The sequence below is a fragment of the Microtus ochrogaster genome, unplaced genomic scaffold (assembly GCF_000317375.1).
Source record: "Microtus ochrogaster isolate Prairie Vole_2 unplaced genomic scaffold, MicOch1.0 UNK7, whole genome shotgun sequence".
NCBI classification, from domain to species: domain Eukaryota; kingdom Metazoa; phylum Chordata; class Mammalia; order Rodentia; family Cricetidae; genus Microtus; species Microtus ochrogaster.
Window position 1 is genome coordinate 7,557,296 of NW_004949105.1, and position 13,814 is coordinate 7,571,109.

The window sequence follows — 13,814 nt, forward strand, 5'->3', positions numbered from 1 at the left end:
AGATAGATAGATAGATAGATAGATAGATAGACAGTTGATAGAGCCACCTATACAGATGTATACACACATGTATACACAGGTGACTGAATGAAAGAATGCTTAGATAGGAAGGTGAATGGGTAGATGGATCGATACATACATACTTGCAAATATGGATAGAGATATAGGTAGCTAAATAAATGGGTAGATAACTAGATAACACGCACACATTTGCATACACACACACACACACACAAATGCAGACATTTTTCATGCCTATTTTCTGTCCTGGCCACCTTGAGCTCTCTCTCCCCTGGGCTCCTCCTTCCCTTAGAGGATCATTTTAGAACTGATTGCTTTCCTTGCATGCCCAGCTGTTTTGCCTTGTGCGGAGATGAGGTATTCATCAAACGCTCAATCAGCCCCAGCGCTGGTCTCATTTCACAGCCCTGGAACCAAAGGCACTGAGCCGAGGTTAATTGCTGTGGCCAGGTTTACAGCATAAGTCGCTGGTGACAGCACAATTAGAACTCGCAGCAGAGACTTTCTATGTAATCAGCTTGTTCCCATGCCTCCTGCCCCCGCTGCCCCCTGTGCCCTGATGTGACAGCGTGATTAGTATCGGATTTGAAACAAGATTTTGCAGAGACCGGAGCACCCCAGGGTTGCAAGCACCTGCGTGCGAAGGGTAGCGTTGTGACAAGAGGCAAGTGAGAGCCAAAATGTCACCCTCGCCGATTAGAAATTTCTGATGGCATCGGCCCATCTTGTCCCAGCAGATAACTCTCACAGTGCACCAGTGAGGGGACCAGGAATAAATGGAGCTAGACAGTGTTTACCAGGGGCAGGGGAGGTGACACCGAGAAGCAGGAGGTATTCTGTTGGACAGAGGCAGCAGCAGCTGTGCAGGAGGGTGGGGGCGGGGCCCGCAGAAGGGGCCAGGCCGCCGCCGCCGCCGCCGCAGCAGCAGCACTGACAGGTGGAAAGCAGAATTAAAAGCTGGAGAGATATGAAATGGAGTTTGTTCCAGCAAACCTGCATTTTACAAACTGGTCGTGACAGCCAGAGCCATGACAGCTTTTCTCCCAAGCAGAGCCAGGGACTAGTTCTGGTTTCTCCTTTCCAATATTTTCATCCACCTCCCACATGAAGAGAGCTGCTTTTGCTTTTGTTTTGGGTTTTTTTTTTTTTTTTTTTTTTTTTTTTTTTTTACATACAATGGGAAACATTGATTTTGCCAAACCAAGCTTTTCTATGAAACGAAATGCCTTGGTGGGGTGGAAGCCTGTTAGTGATGTGAACACATTTGCAGATGGAGATGAGGTTTGTTTGGTGGCCTTAGGAGGGACCAAGAGGAGGAAAGATAACTTCTAGAAAGGAGTCCCTGGCTGAGAGAGACAGCCCAGTCCTTCAGCTTTTAGAGTTCCATTTGACTTATTTTTTTTTTTGTATTTTCTTATTTGTTTTCACTTGCTAATTTCTTTTATTTTAGAAAAATGGTTTCTTGTGCCCCAAGGTCCATGCCCCAGGACTCCTGCTATCACCGGCAAGTGAGAGATGGTAGGTGTGCTCTGCTGCACTTAGTTACCTGGTGCCGGGTCCTGAGCCAATATTCCACTAACTGAGCTACACTCTAGCCTGTGCTTTATATTTTTAAAAATTCATTCATTTATTTTTTTCTGTTTTAGTTTTTCAAGACAGGATTTTTCTGTAGCCATGGCAGCCTGTCCTGGAACTCACTCTGTAGACCAGGCTGGCCTCCAACTCACAGAGATCCGTCTGCCTCTGCCTCCCGAGTACTGGGATTAAAGGCGTGCACCACCTCCACTCGGCTTAAAAGCTCATTTATTTTTTTTAATATGTGTAGGGTGATTTGCATTTGCCTGCATGTGTGTATGTGCACATGTGCGCAGTGGCCATAGAGGCCAGAAAAGGGCATCAGAGCCCCTGGGACTAGATTTACCAATGTTTGTGGGCCAACATGTGTGCTGGGAATCCAATTCAGGCCCTCTGTAAGAGCAACACATGCCCTTCTTCGCTGAACAATCTCATCAGGCCCCATGGTTTATCTTTTTAAACCACCTTTTATGGGGGAGGGTATATATTGAAATTTATAAACTCTTTTCTTCCCCCTCCTCCTTCTAGCTACTCTCATTTAAATCCCTCCCATACACAAGTTAATAACCTCTATTGTATCATTATTGTTACATATATGTGTGTGTACTCATACACATAGACACACAAAACCTGTTGAGCACGCTTTTGTTGTCTGTGTGTCTGTGTTTGTGCTGGACAACAGTGGAGCTCCTCCCTGGGCAAAGCCAACTATCTTCCCAGGAGTCCTTAGCTGCCTTAGTTCTCCAGTGGGATCCTGTGAATATTGCCGGTACGTGTTGATGTGACCGCTGATACTGCCTTTGCTCCCTTGTGCAGCTGTTGTTAGGAGAGTCACTAAATCACTCTCTTGTGGTGCTGCGTACACACAAAATGCTGCACACATAACAGGTATACATTGCTGGGTGTGGAGGTCCCCACATCAGGTGAACCAGCGCAGGCCAGTTCGCTGAGTTAATCTAGTCAGGATTATTATGTTGGTGACAAGAACACATCACCATAAGTAGAGTTCCTGGGCCACTTTTCAGCAGTACAATACAAAGTTGTGAACCTCAGGCTCCGCCACATTTTTCATACAAACTCAGAACTCCGTCCTGCCTGGAAAGCACACTGAAGGTTTGTGTTCTGAACGGCCTACTAGGAAATCTAAATCGCTTCGAGTTTTACTCCTGGTACAACTCTCCAGAGAATCACGCCCGTGGGACCTGAAGCCAGTGGGGGACTCCCTCTGCATGGGACTCTGGAGGGAATGCTACTGAATACTGTGCTCCACAGAGTCTGAGTGGGCAGTTCACGATGCTCCTTGCCTCCCCCGAAGCCTGCATCTGCCCTAGCCTTGCCTTGGTGGCCTTCAGCTGGGGGGCAATCACGCCTACCTTGCTTTCTAAATTAATGAGACTAGTTCTCATTTAAAAATCAGGGTTGCTAAGCACTAATTATTATTCTATGCATCCTCAAAATAAACCTCTCGAGACAAATGAGCTGGAGGAGGCCAAACGTGTTGGCAATGAGGTAAGTGCTTCTCCAAAGAAGAGAAAGGAGCATCCCCAGCTTCCAGGGGCTCCCCGTATTCCAGAACATTATCTTTGGTCAGCAAATACTCCAAGGGGCTAGAATGCCCAGCTTGTTATCTATTTTTAATCTTCCAGGAAGAGGAGGGGCAGGATTTGCCCTCCTTATCACCAGGTGCAGCCTTGGCTCCCACTCACCCCTGGCTGAGCTCCTGACTCACTGCTTCCTGCTGGGGCTATGCCATTAGTGCCCTCCTGAGTGATGGCCAGGGGCTCAGCCCCATTTCCTCAGGCCAGCCCTCTCTTTGATCCTGGCTTTCTTCTCATGGTGCTTTTGCTTCTAAGTGCCACTGTGAAGTCTGGGATGTACACACGCTGCCCTGTCTTCACTGAGCTGGCTTACAGTTCCTGTGGGGATCACCTGGCCCTGAGAGGATACACTCAAGGTGACCTTGCTCTCATTAGCTCAGAATTCAATTGCACGGTTCACTTCCCTTCCTAGCCCCAGGGAGGAGGGTTCATAATTACAAACCCATCCCACCAATTACAGACCCCAGGCATCTGCTTGGTGCTTCCTCCACTGTCCCCCTCCAGGTGCCTGCCAGTTTGCAAAAGTGGCAAGCAATAAAGGAAGGCAGAAAACCGCCTTATGTTACATCCTCAAGGGTGACCGCACCGTCTGAAACAATGCGAGCATTTTTCTAAGAATAATCCACATTTACAGTTCTCCCAGTGCATTTCTCTCGGCAGAATTGTTTAAAGGAAGCTTTGCGCTACCGTTTTCATCCAAGTAGGCCAGCAGGATAGCACTAGATTCGGTCCCCTCGACGGCATAATCTAACGGGATGTTCCCATTCACATCCTGCAGAAGGACATTGGCTCCAGCCTGCAAGAAAACAAACAAAAATAAAGAACATTGCTGAGGGATGATGGAGGAAACCACAACACATTTTTTTTAAAACAAATACATTAAATAATTTGTGGACAGTCCAGGTTGCAAAATGTCCCACTGAGTCTTGCAATATCATAGACCCGCACTGGTACTTGAAGTGCCCAAGCCACAAGGAAGTCTACATGTGGGGTCTCGGGGAGCAAGTCGAGCTTGGCCTGATCACCCCACATCTATTTCATGAGACTTTGTCCTCCTTGGGAATGCACCAGGGCACCGTCCTCATAGTGTGTTGACAGTTCCTGCTTGCTTTTGGTTTTGCAAGAAACCCGTTTTCTAGCAAGAAGCAACCTGTGGTTGTCAAGCGTTGACTTCTTGAAACACACTATTCTAGATCCGGGAGCTTCAGAGAACTAAACCATCATGGCATCTCTGTGTGCAGCTGTGCTCCAACGTTTATGCAGACAGAGTGGAAGATTTCCTTTGACCATTGGAAACTGGCCACAGAAATGGTCCTCACTGCGCTGTGTGACCCAAGAGTAGGGCAGCAGCCCTAGCTGCCCTCATTCTTCCAACGCCATGACTTGAGCCTCCGTCCTTCTACCCCAGAAGGAGGATCTGTTCCTTGAATCTATTTCTGTCCTTGCCAGTGTTCTCTAGTTCAAAGCTTATTTCCTCTCAGTAGCTAATAGTTGTTTATATTCAGTGTTCCTAGTTAAAATGATTAGTAGGGATTCTGGTTCTCAGATGCTGCAGAGGGACTGAGGATGAGCCACGAGGGTCTCCTACACAGAGCTGTGAACTGGAACAAACCCTTCCCCCCTTAGGTGCCTTTGTTTCGGACACTTATCACACAGGGCAACAGGGAAAGAAACTAAGACCGAGTTCAGGATGTTTGCTTTTCGTAAGTTCACGGCTCTCTGTCTACTAGGTTGATATACAAAGATTCGAATCTTTCATAGAGAATTAGACAACAGGCTTCAGGATGAAGGAGACGGTACAGCCAGTGTCTTAGTTAGGTCTGCTATTGCGTATAATGAAACACCACAATCGAAGGCAAGCTGGGGAGGAAAGGGTTTATGTGGCTCACACTTTCCCATCACTGTGCTCATGGATGCAGCCTTCAGCAGTGGATATGATCATGAGAGGTGTGGATGTGTTTGTTATGTGGTCCCAGCCTTTCTGTGTGGGACCAAGACAACAGCATCAAACACAAGGCTAACTTTGTAGGAGTCAGAGTGCACATTTGACTATGTGAAGAACTGTTTTATTACAAGGGAAAAGAAATGAGAAGTTGAAGATTTTAAGCTAAACTTTTCAACTAGAAAGTGTACAGTAGAGAAGCCTGAATTTACCTTTAAATATAAAAAAGAGAAGTTTCTAGAGTTTCTACACATTTCGTAAACGTTAAAGAGTATTTTAAAACAATGGATGGCTAGCCTCTATTTTAAAAACCCAGGGTCTCCCAGGCAGCCCGAGTAGTTGCCGTAGAGCCAGAGGCAGAGCAATCATGAGTTGGGATTAGGGCAGCTCTCGGCCCTCGTCAGGGAAGTTTCTTTGTGCCGTGGATGGTGAGCCAAGTGCAGAGAACAAACGACCGTGGAGGTTCAACCACAGACAGGTCAGATACATCCCACCTGTCCCCAGTGCTCAGTGAACACTGAGGGAGAAAGGGCTGAAGGATTGAAGGAGCCAGAGGAGGGGAAGACCAGGGCAAAACAGTATCTGCTGGGCATGACAGAGCTGCTGTGTTCATGAGCTCACAGTTTTACCAAACAGGATCAAGCCAGTCAGGAGCCCAGCATGGAAGGGGCCGGCCCCCATCCCACAGCTGAGGAGCTATTGACACCTGATGACTTCTGGGGGATGGAGAGTCAGTTTTCTTTAAGGATATGGTTCCTGGTGGGTCAATCCTGGTCCCCCTGGATAATTCCACACTCAAAAGTATAGGGACAACACAAAATGGAAGGGAGGAGTTATTAAACTTAAAAAAACAATACCACTGAATCACAAACATATCACGTACATGAAGAGGTGAAAACGTGGATTAGAAACTGGGTATGTGTAAAGGGACTTGAAAGCAGAAGTAGAAAGAAACCACACTTCCTCTTCATGCAAGAGAACCTATTTACATGTGGTGATAATGGTCTCAGCCATGAAGACGTGCATGCATGTTTATATACGTGTGTCCACGGGTATGCGTGTTGTGTATGTGTGTGTGTGTGTGTGTGTGTGTGTGTGTATATGTGTGTGTGTGACTGTGGATGCATGCCTCCTACAGCACATCCTGCCCCTGACAACCACATGTTGCGTTTCTCATTCTGAGAGCCCTGGTCACAGACCATCTTACTTGGGAAGAACCTTCCAGGCTAAGACATTCCTAGCTTTGGCTTCCTTTCTCTCCTGCTGCAATAGCAAAATACTCTGACAGGAGTGGCTTACAGGAGAAAGGGTTTATTTCAGCTCTCAGTCCCAGGTTACAGGCCATCATGGTGGGGAATAAGGAGTTTGAAACTGCCAGTCACATGACATCCAGTCAGAAGGCAGCAAGGCGGGCGTGTGCTCAGATCCATCTCTTTTTGGTTCAGGGCAGGGACCAGCCTCTGGGATAGTGCCCCGGACATTCAGGGTGAGTCTTCCCACCTCCATCGCCCAGTGAAGAAAAATTCACGTAGACAACCGGTGGGGCAACCTAACCCCCACACAGTCCTTCACTGACACTCCCAACTCAGGTCATTCCAGACCCTGGCCTTTAAAATTCTACCTGCAAAGTTCGAACTCCACTAGCGAGCCGAACCCCTAGGACCAACAGAAATGTTTATTTGTACAACATAAACTGCAAGGCAAATCTTGAAATTTCTTTTGGAAAATAAATTAATCACATCATGGTTGCTTTTTATTATTAGGAAAGTGATGATGATACATTTTATATGTGCAAAATCAACAGGGACTCCTCAAGCCAAGTGTGCAAGTGAACGGTTGGCAGATCCCACTGGAGGCCGTGGGCACATTTCCTCTCTATTTATTGAAACTGGAAAGCCATTTAATTTCCAATTTGCCCTAAATTTTGTTCTTGATGTATGAGAGTTGGGACCCACATATATCATTTCCTCTAAATGAGATTCTTTTTAGTTCATGCCAGATGACATATGGACCAATAAACATTTTATTGCCTTGTGCTATGTAACAATTTAATCTCAACAACTGTGTTTGTACAAGGTTTTACTTAGTAATAATTCCTTGTCACATTAATACTGAAAGCTTAATAAAAGTCATGTAATGGAATTGCAATGATAAAATGCTACTTCTTTCTACATGGTTAAACTTTTTGGTAACTTCTCATATTTAGATAATTACAGATTTACTGAAAAAGGAAAGGCTAGCCCCAGAATGCTTCATGCCTGTTATGAGTTTGTTCTCATGCCCCTTCAGAATGACATTTTGAAACATTAATCTCAAGTACTTCATTTGGGAAGACGGTCATTGGAGACCATGCTAGTTTAGAGGAAGTGGCCTCAGGTACCGTGGGACATTATTTCAAGGTGTCCAGAGTCCTTAAGAGAGGCATTTGGATGGAGACAGAAACCTGGTGGGACACAGAGCTGGAAATGGGGAAGCAGAGCTTGGACTAATATTAAGGCCAAGGCAAACCTAGTTCTCTTGGGAGCTGAAAGAGTCCCTTGCCTGTAGACTTCGAGATGTGTGAAAAAGAACTACTTGTTCTTAATCCATAGCATGTAGGCTTTATGACTGCAGGGATCTAAGAAGGTGTCCTGTGCCTGCACAATGGACTAAATGTTTGTGCCCCTTTCTGAATCCATATATGACAGCCTAGCCATAGAGATAATATTAAGAGCTGGGGCAGTTTGGGGGATTAGCTGGGAAAGCTGGAGCCCCCAAGAGGAAGATCAATGTCTTTATGAAAGAGACCTCAAGTGTGTAGAACTGGTCAAGTTCTGGCCAGATGGAGAAAAAAAAAAACAAATTATTATTTTGTAAGATTTATTCAAAACATGTATGTATGCGTGCCTGCTTGTTTGTGTATGTGTATGCATGAATGCATTCAACCCTGTTGGAGTTCAGAAAAGGGGCTGGATTCCCTGGGACTGGAGTTGCATGCTGGAAACCAACCAGGATCCTCTGCAAGGAAGGAAAGTGTTCTTTACCGGTGCAGCATCTCTCTAGCCCCTGAAAGATACAAATTAATGCCCCGCTAGAGATCCAGAGGCATGGGGAAAAGGGCATTATAAACAGCTGTGCCGTGGTTTACAGCTGATATGAATAAACAGGTTCCCTGAAGAACAGACTGCCCAGTCCCTTCCCATTACTCTTTCCCAAAATTCCATGGGATGCCTTAGCTAACAGAATATGACGTACAATAGGGATAAGAGCTGAACCCCTGTGAAAAGTGGAACGGAACAGAACAGCATTTTCTCACTAATGAAATGAACTTTTACACAGAGAAGGTCCCAAAGTCAGAACAGAAAAGAGCCTGCCCTGCTGGGTGAATGTCTCGGTCTCAGGCCGGAAGGTCGTCATGGAAACAACTTTTCTCCATTTCTATATTCTGCAGACGTGGGGGCTACTGTTGCTTTCAGGACACCAGGGTAATAATTAGTTAAATGATGAACCTAAAAACTGCTTATGGAACAAGAAGAGATGGAGGACTCCCAAGAAAGCCGTCCCAAGGCACAGTTGGGGAGGGAGCCCATAGCAATGGGTAGGAATGCCAAGATGACAGTTGTTCCAAACTTGTCTTGCAGAATCAATAAAATCCCAATTACAACCCCAGAAAATTATTTGGCAGACACCAACAAACCAATGACAAAGTTTCACAGGATTGGAAAGAAACCAAAATATCTCACATAATTAAAGCAAAACAAGGTTTTAGCAATCCTGGGTTTTTTGCTTTTCCATACAAAAGAAACTGATAATCAAAAGAACAAATAATCCAATTTTAAAAATGGGGTACAGATCTAAACAGAGAACTCTCAACAGATAAGTCTAAAATGGGTGAAAGACACTAAAAGAAATGCTCAACATCCCTAGCCATCAGAGAAATGCAAATCAAAACAACTCTGAGATTCCATCTTACATTGGTCAGAATGGCCAAGATAAAAAAGACTGATATCAATTTATACTGGAAAGGATGTGGGGTAAAGGGAACACTCCTGCATTGCTGGTGGGAATGCAAACTGGTACGGCCCCTTTGGATATCAGTATGGCGATTTCTTAAAAAATTAGGAAACAATCTACCTCAAGATCCAGCAATACCACTTTTGGGTATATACCCAAAGGATGCTCAATCATACCCACAAGGACATGTACTCAAGTATGTTCACAGCAGCATTGTTTGTCATAGCCAGAACCTAGAAACAACCTAAATGGCCCTCAACTGAAGAATGGATAAAGAAAATGTGGTACATTTACACAATGGAGTACTACTCAGTGGGGAAAAAATGACAAATGGATGGATCTAGAAAACATCATATTGAGTGAGGTCACCCAGACCCAGAAAGACAAATATCATATGTACTCTCTCATAAGTGGCTTTTAGACATAAAGTAAAGAAAAACCAGCCTACAATTCACAATCCCAGAGGATGTAGACAACAAAGAGGACCCCAAGAAAGATAAACTTGGATTTAAATAGGAAGTAGAAAAAGACAAGATCTCCTGAGTAAATTGGGAACATGGGAATCATGGGAGAGAGTAGAAGGAGAGTGGGGAGGAAGGAAGGAGGCAGAGAAAATTATATAACTCAATAAAAACAATAAAAAAGCAGAACAAAGTCGGACTTCATCCAAGCAGAAGACTGTCAGGGGATATAATTGACACGTGTGATATTGCTGAAAAACATGTATGAAGAGATCAGTATACCTGCTCTTCCTATCTTCCTACACACACACACACACACACACACACACTCACACACTCACACATATAGACTTACACACAAACACACACACAGACACACAGACACATACAAACTCACACAGACATACACAGAGACACAGAGAGACATACACATACACACACATAAACAAATAAAAACAAAACAGACTTTTTTCTCTTTTAAAGAAAGCAGTCTCTCATAGTGAAGGTTTTAGACACAGAAAGGACCAAATGAAAAGACTCCTTACTTTAAAATCTCATAATCTTTGAGTGGGGACATCTTTCAGGGCTCAGCAGAGATGCCAGGGCCCCAGGCTATGAGGGAGGAGGCTGCTGTCAGAACTTTCACTACCAAAGCCAGCAATCAGCCCTGCCTGGTGAGGGATGGGGAGGTCACTCTACAGTGATCTCTGTGGCTGCCAGCTCTGCCTGGTGAGGGATGGGGAGGTCACTCTACAGTGATCTCTGTGGTTGCCAGCTCTGCCTGGTGAAATGGGCCAGGGTCTTTACAGTGATCTCAGAGACCTCAAAGCAGCAGGTTCTTGCGTCTCTCATTCCCAGCAATCACTGCCCATAGTTTCCATTATTAAAGCAGAGAGAGAATTAGCAGCATGTAACTTTCCTTTGGATTGTAGATCTTTGGCAGATAATACAGCTGGTAATAGAGTTGGGTGGCCCACTTATTCATTAAGGAACTGTGTGCTGAACTTTTATTATGATTAAAATGTGCTTTGAGAATTTAATGCTTACAAATTTTTCATGGCAATAAAAATTAAAAGCCTTTATTATGGCTGTTTAAAAAATTTATAACAGTTGAGTTATACTGGAACAGAGTTTTATAGCTCCCTCTGTGAACCTACTTAGGTCAATGGTTACTACTTGGGGAGACCATAAATATTTATGTGTGCCCTTGTTGCCATGGTAAATACCACAGTGAAACATGTAAGAGACAGAAAATAGTCCCTGGGATCCCAAGGGGTTGGGGTGAGTAGTATGTCCAGTCATCCATCCTAAGAACATCCCCAAATAGCCTTAGCATGACAGTTTGCAGTAGTGGTAAGGGGAGGGTGGCCCTACAGATGGTGAGGACAGAGGTCTAAACGTGACGTCCCAGACCAAAGAAGAAAACTCAGTATGGGCCAGCATGAGCATAGCGATCTAGCAGACGGTGAATGGGAAAGCTGGGAGAGCCCTCTGGAAGAGTTACATCACAGAGAGGAAGGAGAGTTAGTAGGGAACCCCTGACGAGCTTGGGTGGGGAAGAGATAAGAAGGAAGGAGGACATGGCTAAGGGTGGAGATGACTGATTATCCACGCGGAAGACAGCTCAAGAGGAAGAAGGGTCTGGAAGACTTCAGACTGGACCTCAGCAGCAGGCTGAGCCATGGGGCATGAGAGGGGAAGAGGAGAAGGGAGAGTTGGGGAAGCCGAGAAGCCAGGGACCAAGAGAGTGGGAAGCCAAGAAAGTGGCATAGCCAAAATGGCTGAATTCTATAGGGAAGGGCTGGAGAGTTCAGGGTGAGGGGGCAGGGTCTGCCAGGCACCAGCAGTGCTGAAAGAGTGACCACCATGCTCCTTGAAATGCTAAGGAGCCCCTTAGTGTGTACCCGTTTGAGACCTAACAGTTCTTCCAATGGGCTGTGAACTATCCTTTTAAAATGTGGGGCATGCTTCAGAAACAAAGGTAAAAGGGAAGGAAATGGGGGCACATAGATGGGTCTGTGGGTGAAATGCTCCCCCTCCCACAGCCTGTGTTTGAATTCTTAGTCCCCAGTTGTCTTGGGAATCCACAGAGCTTTTAGGAGATGGGGCTTAGTAACTGGGGGGCGGGACCTAACTGGAGGACATGAGTAACTGGGGGCGGGGCTTAGGTGGAGCCCCGCCTCCCTTGAAACCGTGCCTCAGAACCAGCCCTTCCTCCCTTAAGCTGCTCTGGCGGATATTCTGTCATTATCTGGGGAAGGTAACCAGTGTGGCAGGCAGGGAAGTGTCCACTATGAGAGATGGCATAACAATAAAGAAAAAATCAGCAAAACTAAACTGTCTAGACTATGCAGTGACGTTTATATGACAAAGCTGCCTGTTATTAAAGACCATGTTATTGAAGGAAGACTTCAGGTCTGGAGACATACAGAGAATGAGGGCACTCCTGACCTCCGCCCCTCCTGACCTGAAGCTAGGAGCTGTGGCATCTTATTTCAGAGCTTACTGAAGTACCAGGCTGTGAGGAGGGAGGCTGTGGGGAGAAGGTGCAGGGCTGAAGCCAGCAGTCAGTACTGCATGGTGAATGGGTCTGGAAAGGGAGAGGACTCTCTGATGTGGGGCTGGCCACACCCGCACCCTTGAGTTACCTAACACAGATAGGCTCCCGTTGGTCTCAGGAAGTACATATGTCTAGAAGTGACAGTCTGGCCTCACTTCAAACTGGACTACAGAAGGATTTCAGTGGTTAAGTAAAAGCCAGCGTTCCTTAGAAACTTGTGAAGCCAGTGCCGGTGTGCTTGTCTCTGGCAGCAGGAACTTATGGCTCTCCATTGGCATGTATGTGTGGCTGCATATCAAAGCCAACGCTGGCCTCCATTTCCTGCAGCCTCTACTCTCATGTACTTGTTACACATTCCAAAGCTCACACTAGCATCCTGGCCCCTCTCACCTCCTCCTCCACTCTGCTAGCTCCCAGGTTGTTGTGGTCCATAAACGTACCCCCAGGTACCTGTTTGATCTCTATAGAATGGCTAGTCTCTGCTGTTCTCCCACTTTTTTCTGCAACCAAGAAACAACCCTGACCATGTCCAGTCTGCTTCCTATTCTCTCGGCTCTGGATTCTTCCAGATGCCCTTGGCTGTTCTCTCTTATCCATAACAAAAAACCTTCCCCCTAGGCCGAGGACACCAGGACAGCACTGCCCACAGAATCAAGCAAGCAAGACTCGTAGGGGCTCAAAGAGACTGAAGTGATAGTCACAGAACCTATATGGGTCTGAGCTAGGTCCTCTGCACATACGTTATGGTTGTGTAGCTTGGTGTTCTCATGGGACTTCTAACAGTGGGAGCAGGGTTGTCTGATGAAGGAAGGTCATTGGTTAAATAAAGAAACTGCCTTGGCCCATCTGATTGGGAAGAATTTAGATAGGCGGAGTAAACAGAACAGAACGCTGGCAGGAAGAGGAAGTGAGCTCAGAAATCATGCAGCTCCTCTCAGAGCCAGACGTGATGAAACGAGCCGCCAGGTCAGACATGCTGAATCTTTCCCGGTAAGTGCACCTAGTGGTGCTACACAGAATATTAGAAATGGGCTAAATTGATACAGGAGAATTAGCCTAGAAGAGGCTAGATAGAAATGGGCCAGGCAGTGCTTAAATGAATACAGTTTGTGTGTTGTTATTTTGGGGTATAAGCTAGCCAAGCGGCCAGGAGCAGGGCTGTGGGAAGAGGCCCGCAGCTCCCACAACAGTTGTCTCTACTCTTCGGCCTGCTCTCAGGACCCTTTCCCTCCTACTGGGTTGCTTCACCCAGCCTTGATATGAGGGTATATGCCCAGTCTTATTGTAACTCGTTATGCCGTGTTTGGCTGGTCCCCTGGGAGCCTCACTCTTTTCTGAAGGGAAAAAAGAGAAGGAGTGCATTTGGGGAGAAAGGAGTTAGGGGGTGGCTGGGAGGATGAAAGGAAGGGAAAACTGTGGTTGGGATGTAAGAGAAAAGGATTAAAAAAAAATCTACCTCAAAACCAAACAAAAATACCTTTCCCCTAACCATGAAATGGTCATTTTGGTGGCTTCTTTCCCCTAATCATGGAATGGTCATTTTGGTGGCTTCTTTCCCCTAACCACGGAATGGTCATTTTGGTGGCTTCTTTCCCCTCATCATGGAATGGTCATTTTGGTTGCTTCTTTCCCCTAACCATGGAATGGTCATTTTGGTGGCTTCT

The 13,814-nt window shown here is 46.0% G+C and overlaps 1 protein-coding gene across 4 annotated transcripts in view; it reads right to left on the reverse strand.

The window, feature by feature from the left end:
- Myo16 (myosin XVI) overlaps positions 1 to 13,814 on the reverse strand; it is a 474,821-nt gene that overhangs the window by 258,206 nt on the left and 202,801 nt on the right. For all 4 annotated transcript variants that reach the window (XM_026788802.1, XM_026788803.1, XM_026788804.1 and 1 more), the window contains exon 5: positions 3,882 to 3,990. In XM_026788802.1, coding sequence (XP_026644603.1) covers positions 3,882 to 3,990 — 109 coding nt within the window. The remainder of the gene's footprint in view (positions 1 to 3,881; positions 3,991 to 13,814) is intronic.